At 41.3% G+C, this 16,014-nt stretch overlaps 1 protein-coding gene across 1 annotated transcript in view; it reads left to right on the top strand.

Moving 5' to 3' along the window:
• spen (spen family transcriptional repressor) overlaps positions 1 to 16,014 on the top strand; it is an 89,820-nt gene that overhangs the window by 70,974 nt on the left and 2,832 nt on the right. Inside the window, exons 8-11 of the mRNA XM_060938334.1 lie at positions 1,556 to 1,669; positions 1,759 to 1,872; positions 8,223 to 8,323; positions 8,438 to 15,908. Coding sequence (XP_060794317.1) covers positions 1,556 to 1,669; positions 1,759 to 1,872; positions 8,223 to 8,323; positions 8,438 to 15,908 — 7,800 coding nt within the window. The remainder of the gene's footprint in view (positions 1 to 1,555; positions 1,670 to 1,758; positions 1,873 to 8,222; positions 8,324 to 8,437; positions 15,909 to 16,014) is intronic.

The following is a 16,014-nucleotide window of genomic DNA, read 5'->3' as shown; positions in this document are numbered from 1 at the left end:
TTTAATTATCTCTATGCGAAATTTATCTTGGTGTTTGTAGAATGTGGAGGTGATTTGATAGCATATAAAAGCAGAGATGCCTACTAGTACGGATTGGCCGTGTTTTGTACGGAAAAGTTACATAAATATGATGTTACGGCAAGCAGTGTTATTCTGTACGGAATTATTATAAAGTCTTAAAAAATTCCAGTGAGTTGTTTTTAAATGTCCAAGCGACTTTTTCAATCCATGCGCGATTCACGGCTAGGCTATTTATTTTTACGACAACCACACATGCTGTGTGTGACATGCACAGATTCCGCACATGCTGTGTGTGACATCCGCAGATTCCGCACATTTGTTCGCGCTATTTTCGATACGGTAGAATGGCCGTGCATTACACCCAGTCAAAAGGGCAATGGATACGCGCACTGCAAACTGTGTAGAACTGACATTAACATCACTCATGGTGGTCGCGATGACTGCACGCAGCATGTCAACTACAAAAAAAAACAAACGTGGAGTATGCTGAAATGGCGAGTCAGGCGGAAAGTAAATCTGGGGGTATCCAGCAGTTTTTTATGAAATCTGTGGATGAAAAGACACGGAACGTGACACGTGCTGAAGCGGTGATGGTTGACCTATGCTTGGCGTTGAACTTGCCAATTAGTGCCATGAAATGTGAGTTAAACTTATTCAGTTTCTTTTTACATGTCTGATTTTTATTCACTGAAATATCAAACACTGGCTGTACTACTTTAATTCAAAGTCTTTTCAGTGTTGCAAGTGCAAATGTACATGTAGTATGATCAAAAACAGAATTTTATGATTAGTGTTGTTGGGATTGTGGCAAAAAATTGATCATTCCACTGTTTTAAATACAATTATAAATGTCATTTTATTCAGTGTCTCTTCTGAAGCATTATGCTGAAGTATTTATATATTGGGACATTAAGATAACAATGTCGGACTCTCTTTGGCATGAAATAAGAAATTTTTTTAAAAATTTTATTAGAATCCGTTAACAGGTAGAACATTTTGCCAGGCAATATAATATAATACTTTTGAGGAGTTGCATTCAATACCAATGATTGGTAGTCAACCGTAATGTCTGCAAACAGGGAACACTATTGTATTTATGAAAATGTGATATATTGTATGCGCTAGAAATTTGTTGAGTGGAAATTCAGTTGAGATGGCTGCTCGTGTTTTGTTTATTCAATTCACACAAAACAGTTCTTTTTAATAATTTAATTGTTAAACATATTGGTATATACACCTCTTTATAATGGAAATGCGCATAAATTAATGTTACTGAAAGTCATTCCAAAATACTGAAAAAATGTTTTCAAGAATACTGAAATTCAAAATTTGGGGTAGGCATCTCTGTAAAAGCAGCACTCCTAACCCAACATTTATTTATTTATTTATTTATTTATTTATTAACTGTGCTGCCAGGCTACCACTTAGCCCTGAGAAAAATTACATCATGAACTTATGCCTTATCTTTGTGCTTGCATTGTAATGTCTCAAGCTGAATGACAATAATTGTTTTCTTTCTTTGTTTGTTTTACAGTTAGGATTTGGAAAAAGTATGCCTACCACATGTGTATGGTTGGATGGCCTGGCTTCCAACATTACAGAACAGTATCTTACAAGACATTTTTGCCGTTATGGACATGTTGTTAAGGTACTCATTCTTCCTGAGAATAATTTCACTTCCTGTATTCCCCGCCAAGTGATTCCCATTTGTCATTATTGCTTTTCTGGTTTCACTAGGTTGTATTTGACAGACTGAAGGGGATGGCCCTGGTCCTTTATAACAACATTGAATGTGCACAGGCTGCAGTAAAGGAAACCAAGGGTTGGAAGATTGGGGGTAACAAAATTAAGGTACACAAACAAATTTGGCTATTACAACCCCAATTCCAAAAACGTTGGGACACTGTGTAAAACAAATAAAAACAGAATGGGAAAATTTGCAAATCATGAAAGCCCTATATTTCATTGAAAATAGTGCAAAGACAACATATCAAATGTTGAAACTGAGAAATTTTGTTTTTTGAAAAAAATATGCTCATTTTGAATTTGATGTCAGCAACACATTTCAGAAAAGTTGGGACAGAGTAGGGTTGCAAAATTCCTGGAAATTTTCAGAATGGAAAATTTCCATGGAGATTTTGGGAATTAACGGGAATTTATGAGAATTTTGGGGAACTTTCGGGAATTTTCAAAACCAGCTTTACTTCAAAATTGATAGAAAAAAATAAGGTCCTTTTATTCAGATTAGGATATTTCTCTGGGTCTCTGTTCTGTTCAGAAGAACATACAAGCAAAAACAAGCATGCAACTAATTAAACAACTGAGAAAATTAATAACCACCAGATGTTTTACAAGAACAATACGGGTTTTCCCTGGTACATGTATAATGAATTAAACAAATAACCTTAGACTTTGTGAGAACTTATCTTCAAAAGCAACCTTAACTCTACTTATGATTTTGAAGACTGTTTCCTATAACTTTTTTGTTTACTAATTATACTCCAACAACCTCACTACATCTTCCTCTCATTGTGCCAACATTCAAGGATGCGACCCGAAACATTTGACGTGGTAACGGGCTGACGATCTGGCGGTGCCCACATCTAACACCAACCCTACCGTTAACGACACTCCTATCGCTAGGAGTCCCGTCTTTTTTATCACTAATACGAACTACCATGAATTTATAACGAAGCAGAGTTTTACAGTTGGATGCTCTTCCTAACACCAACCTAGAACTCACAGCGCCTAGGGACTGGATTCCAAATCTTGTCAAACACCAGGATCATGCAACGAGTTGACATAAAACGCCGGCAAACTGGTTTTAAGGCACCAGTGACCCGCCTTTCGCCCCTTCTCCTGTTAGTTCGAAACAGTTCAGCCACGTGAAGGCCAGGAGCTGGACTTGGTTGTCAGAGGCTATATTTTGGGCTGTGCCATTGGAGCATTTTATAAGCTGAGAGGGTAAAACCTCACAACCACCCCGGCGTTAACAAGCTTTAGAACCAAAGCAGAATACGTGTTAACAACTCTTTCAGTGTTGATTTTGAAGTCCAAGTCGGTGTTCATCAGGGGTCTGTGCTGAGCCCTCTGTTATTCACCATCGTCCTGGAAGCTCTGTCGAGGGACTTTCACACAGGTTGTCCTTGGGAGCTGCTATATGCAGATGACCTGGTCATAATATCGGAATCTAGGGGGTGTCTTAGAGAAATTGCGGGTCTGGAAGTCAGGATTGGAGTCAAAGGGCTTGAAAGTGAACATGAGTAAAACCAAGGTGATGTTCTGTGGTCCCAAGCTCAACACCTTGAAAGACTTGGGCAAGTATCCTTGTGGTGTCTGTCGTAGTGGAGTTGGTAGTAATTCCATCTTTTGTAATGGATGTTCCCACTGGATTCACAAGAGATGCAGCAATATCCGTGGTAGACTGGCTGCCGACCCTGCCTACAGGTGTAGCAGATGCCTGGGTACAGCAAGACCTATTGATGTCAGAGCGTGTGATCATGTTGTCGACAGCCACAAGCTGGAAGTGGTTGACTCTTTCTGTTATCTGGGTGATAGCTTGACACCTGGTGGGGGCTGCGAAGCTGCAACAATCACAAAGACGAGGTGTGCTTGGGGGAAGTTCAGGGAGTTACTGCCAATCCTGGCAAGCAAGAGCATCTCACTTGCCACTCGTAGCAAGATATATAATACCTGCGTGAGGAGTGCCATGATCTATGCCAGTGAGTGCTGGCCCCTGAAGTCCAGTGACCTGAAAAGGCTGGAGCGCAATGAACGTTGTATGCTGAGGTGGCTGTGCCACATTAAGCCCGAGGACAGAGTGAGTACCTCTGCCCTACGGGAGACACGTAAGCTTCAAGACCTGGAAAAAGCTGTACGGCTAAGGTGCTTAATGTGGTACGGCCACGTACAGAGAAGCAATGGGTGGACGGGACAGATTTTGGATTTCCAGGTTAGAGGAAATAAGAAGAGGGGTAGACCCCATAAGACCTGGGGTGAGCGTATGACAAAGGATCTCAAAGTGTCAGGTCTCAGAACTGTTGATGCTAAGGCGCGACAAGTACGGAAGAGGGCGTTACGTCGCCATGCAACGTCAGACCCGCTAGGAAGTGGAAAATGTGATGTTAAACCGGATAGTGAGTGAGTGACTCCAACAACTTGAATTCCTTTTTCATTTTGCAACTGGTTTGTAAACCATATCCTGTCAAGTAATTTGCTTGCAAATTATCGGATTAGAAGTAATGATTAGGGTATGCAATGCTATTAAAACAATGACATTAAACAGCCTTGCTCCAGATTCAAAGGAAAGTGGCACTAATGTATTTTACAAGCAGCAAAACTTATTTCAAGACTACTAGTAATTAGAAATTTTACATTTTTAAAAAAATATTCCTTATTTTATGATGTGATACCTTTGTGATTAAATCTGTAGACAAGTCTTCAAGTTTTGTAAAATTTTGTCATAAAAATGGTCAAAATTGAGTTTTTGCAAGATTTTTAGAAATCACTACTTGCTATGCAATGAGTTAAATTTCCAGTTAATTCTTACCAAAGGGTACACTCTAGAAAAATAATCTATTCAATTCAAAATTACTAGATATCTTGTCCGAGGGACACTTAATAGAAATCTATTCAAATGCAGATTCGAGAGGTCCCCAACACACACAAAAAAAATGTATTCAAAATATGTGTAGTAGACCAAGGGATACAAGACCTTCTACACTTCTGTGGACGGGAACTTGGGAATGCGCATTTGATCTTTGACAATTTTGATTGGATTTCTATTAAGTGTCCCTCGCACTAGATAATTGAGATTGAGAATAATAATTTTTCACTGAAAAATCTGAATATAATACTAATATTGAAAAACTAAAAGCCTTTTATTAATTGGCCTTTAGCAATATGTCCTATTCTTAATTAGCACAAAACAGTACATACAGTCATGGCCGAAAGTGTTGGCACCCCAGATTTTTTTTTCCAGAAAATGAAGTATTTCTCCCAGAAAATGATTGCAATTATTCATGTTTTTTAAACACTTGTTTATTTCCTTTGTGTGTATTGAAATAATACAAAAAAACTGAGAAAAGATAATAATTTGCATAATTTCACACAAAACTCCAAAAATGGGTGGGACAAAATTATTGCCACCTTTTCAAAATTGTGGGTAAATTATTTAGTTCAAGCCTGTGATGCTCGTTTAAACTCACCTGTGGCAAGTAACAGGTGTGGGCAATATAAGAATCACACCTGAAACCAGATAAAAAGGAGAGAAGTTGACTCAATCTTTGCATTGCGTGTGCCACACTAAACATGGAGGACAGAAAGAGAAGAGAGCTGTCTGAGGACTTGAGAACCAGAATTGTGGAGAAATATCAACAGTCTCAAGGTTACAAGGCCATCTCAAGAGATCTTTGTGTTCCTTTGTCCACGGTGCGCAACATCAAGAAGTTCCAAACCCATGGCACTGTAGCTAATCTCCCTGGACGAGGACGAAAGAGAAAAATTGATGCAAGGTTGCAACGCAGGATTGTCCGAATGGTGGATAAGCAGCCCCAATCAAGTTCCAAATGTATTCAAGTTCTCCCGCAGACTCAGGGTGCATCAGTGTCAGTGCGAACTATCCGTCGACATTTGAATGAAATGAAATGCTATGGCAGAAGACCAAGGAGGACCCCACTGCTGGCACAGAGACATAAAAAAGCTAGACTGCAGTTTGCCAAAATGTACGTGAATAAGCCAAAATCCTTCTGGAAAAACGTCTTGTGGACAGATGAGACCAAGATAGAGCTTTTTGGCAAAACACATCATTCTACTGTTTACTGAAAACGGAATGAGGCCTACAAAGAAAAGAACACAATACCTACAGTCAAATATGGTGGAGGGTCAAAGATGTTTTGGGGTTGTTTTGCTGGCTCTGGCACTGGATGCCTTGACTGTGTGCAAAGTATCATGAAATCTGAAGATTATCAAGGGATTTTGGGTCGCAAAGTAGGGCCCAGTGTCAGAAAGCTGGGTTTGCGTCCTAGGTCATGGGTCTTCCAGCAGGACAATGACCCCAAACATGCCTCAAAAAGCACCCAGAAATGGATGGAAAGAAAGCACTGGAGGGTTCTAAAGTGGCCAGCAATGAGTCCTGATCTGAATCCCATTGAACACCTGTGGAGAGATCTTAAAATTGCTGTTGGGATAAGGCACCCTTCAAATATGAGAGAACTGGAGCAATTTGCAAAAGAAGAGTGGTCCAAAATTCCAGTTGAGAGGTGTAAGAAGCTTGTTGATGGTTATAGGAAGCGATTGATTTCAGTTATTTTTTCCAAAGGGCGTACAACCAAATATTAAGTTGAGGGTGCCAGCAATTTTGTCCGACCCATTTTTTGAGTTTTGCATGAAATTATATCAATTTTGGGTTTTTTTTCCTTTTTCTTTGTGTTTTAATCCAATGCACACAAATGAAATAAACATGTATATAACAAAACGTGTAAATGCAATAATTTTCTGGGAGATATGCTTCATTTTCTGGAAAAAAAAATCTGGGGTGCCAACACTTTCGGCCATGACTGTAATTGAAAGAAAGGCTTAACATGGGTTTTAATTTGTTTTTCTGGGTGATGAAATGTTTTAAAATGTTTACAACTTAATAAATGCCAAAATTGAAAATTCCCAATATTCCCGGGCCCTTCAAAATTCCCGGAAACTTTCTGGGAAAGTTTCCAAAATTCCCAAAACTTTCCACCCCTTTGCAACCCTAGGACAGGGGCAACAAAAGACTGAAAAATTTGTGTAATGCTTAAAAAACAAAACAAAAAAAAACTAATTTGGTGAATTGGCAACAGGTCAGTAACATGATTTAGGTATTAAAAAAAAAAAAGTATCCCAGAGAGGCGAAGTCTCTCAGAAGTAAAGATGGGGAGGGGTTCACCGCTCTGTGAAAGACTGCGTGGGCAAACAGTGCAACAATTTAAGAATAACGTTCCTCAATGTAAAATTGCAAAGAATTTGGGAATCACGTCATCTATGGTACATAACATCATTAAAAGATTCAGAGAATCTGGAGAAATCTCTGTATGCAAGAGACAAGGCTGAAAACGGACATTGGATGCCTGTGATCTTCAGGCCCTCAGGCGACACTGCATTAAAAGCAGACACGTGTCTGTAATGGAAATCACTGTATGGGCTCAGGAACACTTCAGAAACCCATCGTCTGTGAAAACGGTTCATTACTGCATCCACAAATGCAAATTAAAACCATATATAAACAATATCCAGAAACACCGCCACCTTCTCTGGGCCCGAGCTCTTTTACGATGGTCTGAGGCGAAGTGGAAAATTGTCCAGAAGTCTGACGAATCAAAAGTAGAAATTCATTTTAGAAATCATGGACACCACGTCTTCCAGGCTAAAGAGGAGAGGGACCATCTGGCTTATTATCGGTGCACAATTCAAAAGTCAGCATCTGTGGTGGTATGAGGGTGCCTTAGTGCACATGACATGGGTAGCTTGTACATCTGGGAAGGCATCATTAATGCTGAATGATATGATATATACGTTTCAGAGCAATATGCTGCCATCCAGACAAAATCTTCTTCAGGGAAGGCCTTGCTTCTTTCAGCAAGACAATGCCAAACCACTTTCTGCACATATTAAAACTTACTACTCCGTAGTAAGAGAGTCTGGGTGCTAAACTGGCCTGCCTGCAGTCCAGACCTGTCTCCCATTTAAAACCTTTGGCGCATTATGAAGTGTAAAATATGACAAAGGAGACCCCGAACTGTTGAGTGACTGAAATTGTATATCAGGCAAAAATGGTGCAACATTTCTCTTTCAAAACTACAGCAATTGGTCTCCTCAGTTCCCGAATGTTTACAGTGTTGTTAAAAGTGGAGGTGATGCAACACAGTGGCAAACATGCCCCTATGCCAACTTTTTTGAAACCTGTTGTTCACATCAAATTCAAAATGAGCATATGTTTTTCAAAACACAATAAAATTTCTCAGTTTCAACATTTGATATGTTGTCTTTGGACTATTTCAATGAAATATAGGGTTTCCATGATTTGCAAATTATCACATTCTGTTTTTATTTACAGTTTACACAGCGTGCCAACTTTTTTGGAATTGGAACAGTTTACTGTTATTTAATTTGATAGTGTGTGTTTCATTTGTGTTTTTTTTCATCAGCTGTCAATATTTTTTGTTTTTTAGGTTGACTTTGCCAATCATGAGAGTCAGATGGCTTTTTACCGTTCGATGCAGGCATCAGGACAGGACATCAGAGATTTTTATGATATCCTTTCTGACCGTCGGTTAGTGAAATTGTGTGTTTTTTTTTATAAAATCTTTTTTTTTTTTTTTACTTTTATGTTAGGTCATTATCATTAGAAAAAACATTTAAGAGCACGCTTTTTCTCCTTTTGCAGAGATGAACGGAGACCACTCTATCATGAATTCTCCACTGAACGGGCATGCTATGAAAATATAAGAAGTCCTGGAACATACGCAGAAGAGCTGCGCCGCAAATATTCTGCCAGAAGTCGCGAATTTTACACAGAATGGGATCCCTACACAACGGACTATTATGACCCGAGATATTATGATGAACCTTGTGAATTCAGGGACTACCGAGACCCTTATGAGCAAGATATAAGAAAATACAGCTACATGCAGCGAGAACGCAATAGAGACAGAGAACGCTTTGAAACGGACAGAGAACGTGATCATAGCCGACGGACAGCTGAACACAACCAAAGTCCATCTCATCCACGTCGTCCTTCTAGCCCCAGTGTGTCCCCTGTTTTAACTGAACGCCTAGTTAGTGACCCCGAACATCATATTTACAGTCGCTCATCTGAAAGAAGTGGCAGTTGCAGCTCAATTTCTCCACCACACTTTGAAAAGCCAGACAGAATTCGTTTGGACCGGTACAGTAAAAGTGACAAACTTGAGAAGGAAAGGCCACTCTTTGAAGCAGATCGTGCAAATGGAGGAGAAAAAGAAAGGCGAGCTGGACGTAAGGATAAAGGAGAAAAAGACAGAACTGAGAAGCACAAATTAAGGAAGTTAAAACTTTCATCTCCTAGTGTTCCGTCATCTGAAACAGACCTTGAACCTGATAGGGATGCCAGCCCTGACACAGCCCAGCATAATTCTGGCAAAACGCTGGCCAAAGAAAAAGAATCTGGAAAAGGAAGGCTAGATCTTCCACCTTGTGTTGTTCATTTAACACGAGTCAAAGAAAAGGAAGGAAAGTTTATTGACCATGCCATTGTTGAGACACAAAGACTCAGGGCTGCTAGTGATCATGTCAGTTCTCCAGCTCCACCCTTGGCTGATCACAAGACTATGTTACATCGTATAGAAATTCAAAGTAGAGAGGTTCTTAAACATGGAAAAATGCCAAAAGATAAATGTTTGGCTAGCCAAATAGAGATTGTAGACAAAGAAAGCAAAATCAAAGGCAGAAAATACCTTAAAGCTGAACCTGTATTTGAAAAAAGCAATTCTGATGCTGATCGTTTAGCAGCTCGAAAGAGGCGTTTTGAGGAAGAAACAACAAGAGCTAATCGCCTGAGGAGAGTAACCCAGGATGCAGATGAAGGGCGATTTGGACTGAAGTGGCTGGGCAATATTCATTTCTCAAAGGGGCTGGAGGAGGACAAAAAATTTACTCAACTTGAGATACCCAAACAAGAGAGTAAAATTGATAAGAAAGAATGTCTGGTTACTTTAAGTACCCCAAGTGAAGGGCCAGACTCAGAAATGAGCAAAAATCTCGGTCCCAGTATTGACCTGCAGCCTCGGGAACTGGCAGAGGAAGCAACAGATCCCATAAACGAGCTTGATCAGAGGATGCATGGTTTTGGAGCAAAGGATCAGCAGTGCCTCAGTCTTAAAGTGTCTGATGACAAAAGCTTAGAAATGGAACAGGAATTAATTGACCGTAAAAGGCTGTCTGCATTGCAACAAATAGATGCTCTAAATAGTGAAGAAAGGTTACTGTTTGACCTGGACCACTCACAAAGCTGTAGGAAACAAATGGAGCAAAGCCATTGTCTCCAGCAGCAGCTGCTACAAGACTGCGATAAAACTGAAAATACATTTAGCATTGATGTCCAAGACTTTGATAATCAATGTCTTGTACGTGTGGTAGGCAAACCCCCTCTGGATGTTACTGATGTTTCACCTCCTCTCAAGCGAAAGAGGTTAGAAGCATTTGATTATCATGTTATAACTAATAAAGAATGTAATTATCAAGGTCCCGGGCAACTAAATGATGATTCTGAAAGGAGTGTTACCTCTGCCTCGGTTGATGAGGATTTGCCTGCTGACTCATTACATTTGAATATAGATAAAGCAAAAGACAAATCTAAATCAGAAAACAACTCACACTGGGATGGATTAAAATGCAATAATCACAACACTGTCACAGACACAGGTTGGGAGAGTAAAACGAAACAGGACGTAGTGAAAGAAATGAGCTTTCCCAGTACCATTGTGAAACGTGAGAGCATTAGAAAGCGCCTTGTACATGAACTGGAGCCTGGAGAGGTTCGGTCAGACTCTGATGATGATGACGACGACGATGACTACACACCTATGTCACCAAAGCTGGACACTTCCCTCAAAAGAGAAAGTGAGGGAAAGGTTTTGGACCTCAAACTCTCAGGTTCCTTGGAAAAAAACAAGTTCTATGAATTTGCATTGGATAAGACAATAACACCAGACACAAAAGCCTTACTCGAGCGAGCTAAGTCTCTTTCTTCATCAAGGGAAGACAACTGGTCTTTCCTTGGCTACGACTCACGGTTCACAAGCTTTCGAAATTGCACAGACAAAGAGAAAGTCGAGCCCACACCCAGACCCATTCCATCCTGGTATATGAAAAAAAAGAAAATCCGGTCTGACTCCGAAGGAAAGCTTGAAGACAAAAAAGAAGACCCAAAGCGAGAAGAACAAGAGAATGGAGAACTATTTGCCTCTCGTTTTCTGCACAGCTCTATATTTGAGCAGGACTCAAAACGTCTTCGACATCTTGAATGCAAAGACAATGATCCTGAGATTGGAATCGGAGAGAAGGCTACGATCACTGTAGAAAAGGCTGAGACTGTAGGAGCAGACCTTTTGCAGGAGCCCATAGTGCTGTTCCATAACCGATTTTTGGAGCTACAGCAAAAAAAGGACAAAGACCAAGAGTCACACTCTTCTGAAAAAACCATTGAGGTGGAAACAGTTGAGAAAAATACTGCGCCAGATCAAGAACAAGTTCAGTCCCCTAAAGAACCTGATGTTGTGACTGGTTTAAAATCAGCAAGCCCTTTGTTTTCAGAATCTCTCCTCAGCCCCACAGAGACATTTGTGCACCAGAATAAGCCAGCTGGTCCTGTTACTGAGTCACCAGTTATAGATGAGAAATTAGAAGATACTCAAATAGTCTCCCATCAATTGTCCAGCCCCATGAATGACATTAAAGCAGCTGATGCAGTAAGCACAGCACCTTTGACAAAGATGGACAACACTGAAGTAGAGCCTGAAGAAGAAATTAATGAACACACAGAAATTGCAGTGAACACCTTAGCTGAAAAGCAGAATGCTGATGTAAAACCTCCAGCACTTGGTGCATGCTTAAGTAATTTGGAGGCAGAGTCTGAGCCTGCTGAGTGTCTGTCTCCTATTCCAGCTAAGCTTGAAGATGTACAAGTGCCTCTTAAGGTGGAGCTGGCTGAAGAGAAAACAGACTATCATGATTGTAATTCTCACCAGAATGTGGAGTCGTCTCTGGAGATGCAGTTAGTGGTCTCTGAACCTGAGGTTGAACCGACACAACCAGTACGGAAACAAACTAAGAATAAAAAAACAAAAGCAAACTCCTCAGCATTATTACCTGTGCTGCCATCTCAACCAGCTAGCATTGAGAAACCAGCAATACGGAAGAGTGAACGGATTGACAGAGAAAAGCTGAAAAGAACATCACCAAGAGGAGAGGTAATAAATATAATATCTGACTCCAAAAACTCTTCCAAATCACCTGTTTATGCAACAGATTTGGAGCAGATGAGTGACCCATCCGTGCCCCATGGCAGAACACGGCAACGTCGGAATGTTCGTTCTGTCTATGCCACACCACATGAGGATGAGGTGCATCAACAGCAGGGTAAAGATTTTGCTGAATCTTCACGTTCCATGCGAAAACGTGCTGATAAAGAATCTATACAGCAGGATCTATTGACTCCACCAGCCAGCACAAGGAGAGGCCGTCCACCAAAAACACGTAAAAGAGTGGATGATGTGTCTTCAGTGAAGGGGGAACAGACAAAAACACCTGAACTTGATGACCCTAGTATCAAAGAGTCTGGAAAAGGTGGTGAAATAACTAAAGTTGCAGAGGGGTGGCGTTCTCCTCGCTCTCAAAAGGTTCAGGCAATAGTTAGAGCTGGACAGTGCAGAAAACAAGCTAAAACAGACAAACCATCAGAAGTTGATACCTCTGAAAACTTGAAGTCTCAAGTTGAAACAAAAGAGGAGACTCCCTTCCTGGAAAAAGTGGCTAAAAAGCCAGAAACAGATCTGATGGACAAAACACAGATGTCTGAAAAAAGTGTGAAGGTCAAGGTGCCAAGATTGACACGCAATACCAAAACGGTACCTATTGATAAGTCAGTTAATCTTAAAAACCTTGTCATTGATCTTAGTGGGGATGCAGTTAAAGATGCACTGTATTCTGGGGATGAAAGCAATCAACACTGTCAAGATCCTTCAGAGAAAACCAAAACAGAATTATCTGTTCAAGAGGAGTCTAAAACTGCAAAATATTTCAAAGAATCAGATCACCTCATCCCAAATGAGAGGGAGGAAGTTCTTGCAGATGTGGAGCCTCCTGTTGAGCCAGAGGAAGTGTTCCTTGCCCGTCAGATGGAATTAGAGAGAGCAGTGGAAAATATTTCTAATCTAGCAGTTGAACAACCACTACCCTACAAGGAGCCATCTTGTCAACCTCCTGTTGTAACACCTGTTGCAGCAGAGTCTGATCAAACCGAGGTAGAAAAGCCTGCAAATCCTGCAAGTGAAACTGAGCTTGCTGCTGCAATTGATTCAATTACTGCTGAGAATATTTCTGCTGATGCAGATGGATTTCACACTCCTACATACACATCACTCCTTCCAACATCAGAGTCACTTGTCTTGCCCACTTCAAATGAGGTCACAGAACCAGAGACAGATATGGTAATAAAGAACATAAGGGATTTTGAGCCAAGTAGTAATTTGACTCCAGATTCAAAGTCATCTCAACCAACAGTGGTTACTGAATGTCCACCATCAGAGGTACCCAAGAAGGGTGGAAGACCTCGACTAAAAACACCAAAGAAATCCAAAGGTCGAAAGGTTTCTGCCAACAAAAAATCAGCTGTGATATCACATGCAGTATTGGAAGCCGAATTGGCAGCAGTTAAACTACCGGAGTCAATTCCTGAAGACATGCAAACTGCTAATCTTAAAACAGCCAGTTCATCCTCAGCAGCTACTGTAGTCACTGTAGCTGCTGCATGTAAAAATGACGTTGCATCAGTGGTGACCTTAAACACTCCCAAGGAGGCTGAACAACCTGTTATAGATCAGCCTGAACCTCAAGAATCAGCCTTCCATTCTGGAACTAATAGTCCTTCATATTTAAGGTCACCAGAACCATCATCAGAACCAGTAGCACCTGCTCTTACCCCACCATCAACCTGTCTAAATGCAACACCATCTCATTCATCTAAAGTACCTCATGCATCCCCAGACTGGGTGACCAGAACAGAAGAGAAAGTGACACCTCCTATACACAAAGTTGCTGTAGTTGCATCGGCACCCACTGTGGTAGTAGGTGGGCACTCTGCAAATACTGCAGTTCCCCCCGACACTAAAGCCTCTGATATTGATCCTAGCTCTAGCACCTTAAGGAAGATTCTAATGGAGCCAAAATATGTATCTGCTTTAAACAGCAGTTCTGTGCCAAGCACACTGCTGACAACATCATTAACGGACCCCAGAATGTCCCAGAGTGAGAGTTTACCTGTTATAAAATCCTCAGCACTTGAGGATAGACCCAGTCCTGTAACACCAGTTACACCTCAAATGGTGCCTCCACAACAACCTCCTCCCCAACCCAGTGAAACTCTGAATATCTTTAAGGAAAAACTGGGCAACACCGTTATCTCTTCTGCTGCTACTTCTGTCATTAGTCGAATTCCTATGCCCTTTGATTTTGATAGCACCCCTCGTATATCTTTGAGCAACCGCAACTCTGGACTGTCTCAAACCAAGCACAAGTATCGCTTCAGCACGAATGACAATAATAGCTACCATGGACTCTCAAATTCTGATGACGGACGACCTTCTGATAATACAGCCAGTAACACAGGCTCAGGTCCTGGTTTGAGGGTAAACACCTCAGAGGGTGTGATGGTACTAAGTTATTCAGGGCAAAAGACAGAGGGTCCCCAGCGTATTGTTGCTAAAATCAGCCAAATTCCACCCCCCAGTGCAGCTGACATTGAATTTCAGCAGTCTGTTTCAAAATCTCATGTTAAACAAGAGCAACTTCAACCTCAGCCATCTACACCTAAAGCATCCCAGACACCCACAGCTCAACGACACACAGGTACTATATTAAGCAGCCAAGGGTTCAATGCCCAGCCTGTCATTTCCTCCATAAAAAAGCAAGGTCCTGTTACTGACAAATCTGAATCATCTCCTCCTACTGGTTCACAGGGTGCTCCTTTGAAAACCTTCCAACACTTAAGTCCCAGTCATCAGGTCTTGAGGTACAATCAATTAATGTTACAGCAACGTATTAAAAAAGCACCTGTTGCAGAATCTGTTTCAGTGAAAGCTGATGTTAAACAATCACAATCCTTCAATCACACCCCAGTTTTAAGTCCACACCCCTCCCCTGTGCAAGGAAATCACATTTCAAGTCCAGCTACCCCTAATGATAGATCGGTCTGTCAACCAAAACATGAGTTACACTGTTCAAGGACATTGGCCTCTCCATTCTCTAAAATTTGCCCACCTAGTACCTCAGTAGGCTTGGGGGCAAGTGGACCCAACTATGTGACAAACGTACATCATCCTGAGCAGTCTGTCATTATTCACCCTCCCAGTGCCACACAATCGGTCACAATTGGTCAGTTGTCCCAAGGAAATGCCAGAATGAACACTCCTCCTCTGGCTGGAATTAACTATGGAATACGCACAGGTTCTCTCTCTTCCCCGACGTCTGGTCCGCCACAACGCTCCACTACACCCCAACCAGCAATAACGAGAGATAGGCTGTTGAAACAACATGGAAGTGCTGGCCAGGTGAGTGGAGCAAATGAAAATGATGTGCGACACTTCCATCAAGGAACACGTAGGACATCCGTGGCCCAATTACACTCCGATGTCGTGGTAATACAGCCTGAGTACAAAGGAATACATCATGGGGGGTTGCATCTGGATCACTACAACAGAGACTTGCGTGTACTTATGCCTCAACAGTTAACAGAACACCCAGGTGTTCTTGAAGCTCACAAGGCTCAAACACCAGAACCTCCTTCACTGTCATCACCCTCTCATATATCTTCAGCATCTTCAAAATCGCCCTCTGTTAAGAATCCTTCACTGACTCTGAGAGACTCACCAAAGGCATTGGAGGTGAAAATGTCTCAGTCTACTCATTCTCCTCATTCAGAGAGTAGAGTAATTGGTCATACTCCTGCCTCAGTCATTTCTGCTCAAGGAGTACAGCGGATACATCCTGGCAGTCCTGGCTCCATACCTGAATTTTACAGAGAGCATGGCTTCCATTCCAAGTTACCTGGTTCCTCAGTAATTGGGATTAATATGGCTAATTATGGCATTGCACCATCTCAGGTGAGTAATCGTAGGGTAAATAAATGGTGGGAAAAGTCTTTGTTATGTTCACAAAATTCAGGTTTATAATCATACATTTAAAATTTCAGGAAGCAAATTAATCCAC

The sequence above is a fragment of the Neoarius graeffei genome, chromosome 13 (assembly GCF_027579695.1).
Source record: "Neoarius graeffei isolate fNeoGra1 chromosome 13, fNeoGra1.pri, whole genome shotgun sequence".
Classification (NCBI taxonomy): domain Eukaryota; kingdom Metazoa; phylum Chordata; class Actinopteri; order Siluriformes; family Ariidae; genus Neoarius; species Neoarius graeffei.
Note: the sequence above shows the minus strand (reverse complement) of the source record. Positions and strands in the feature narration are given on the sequence as shown.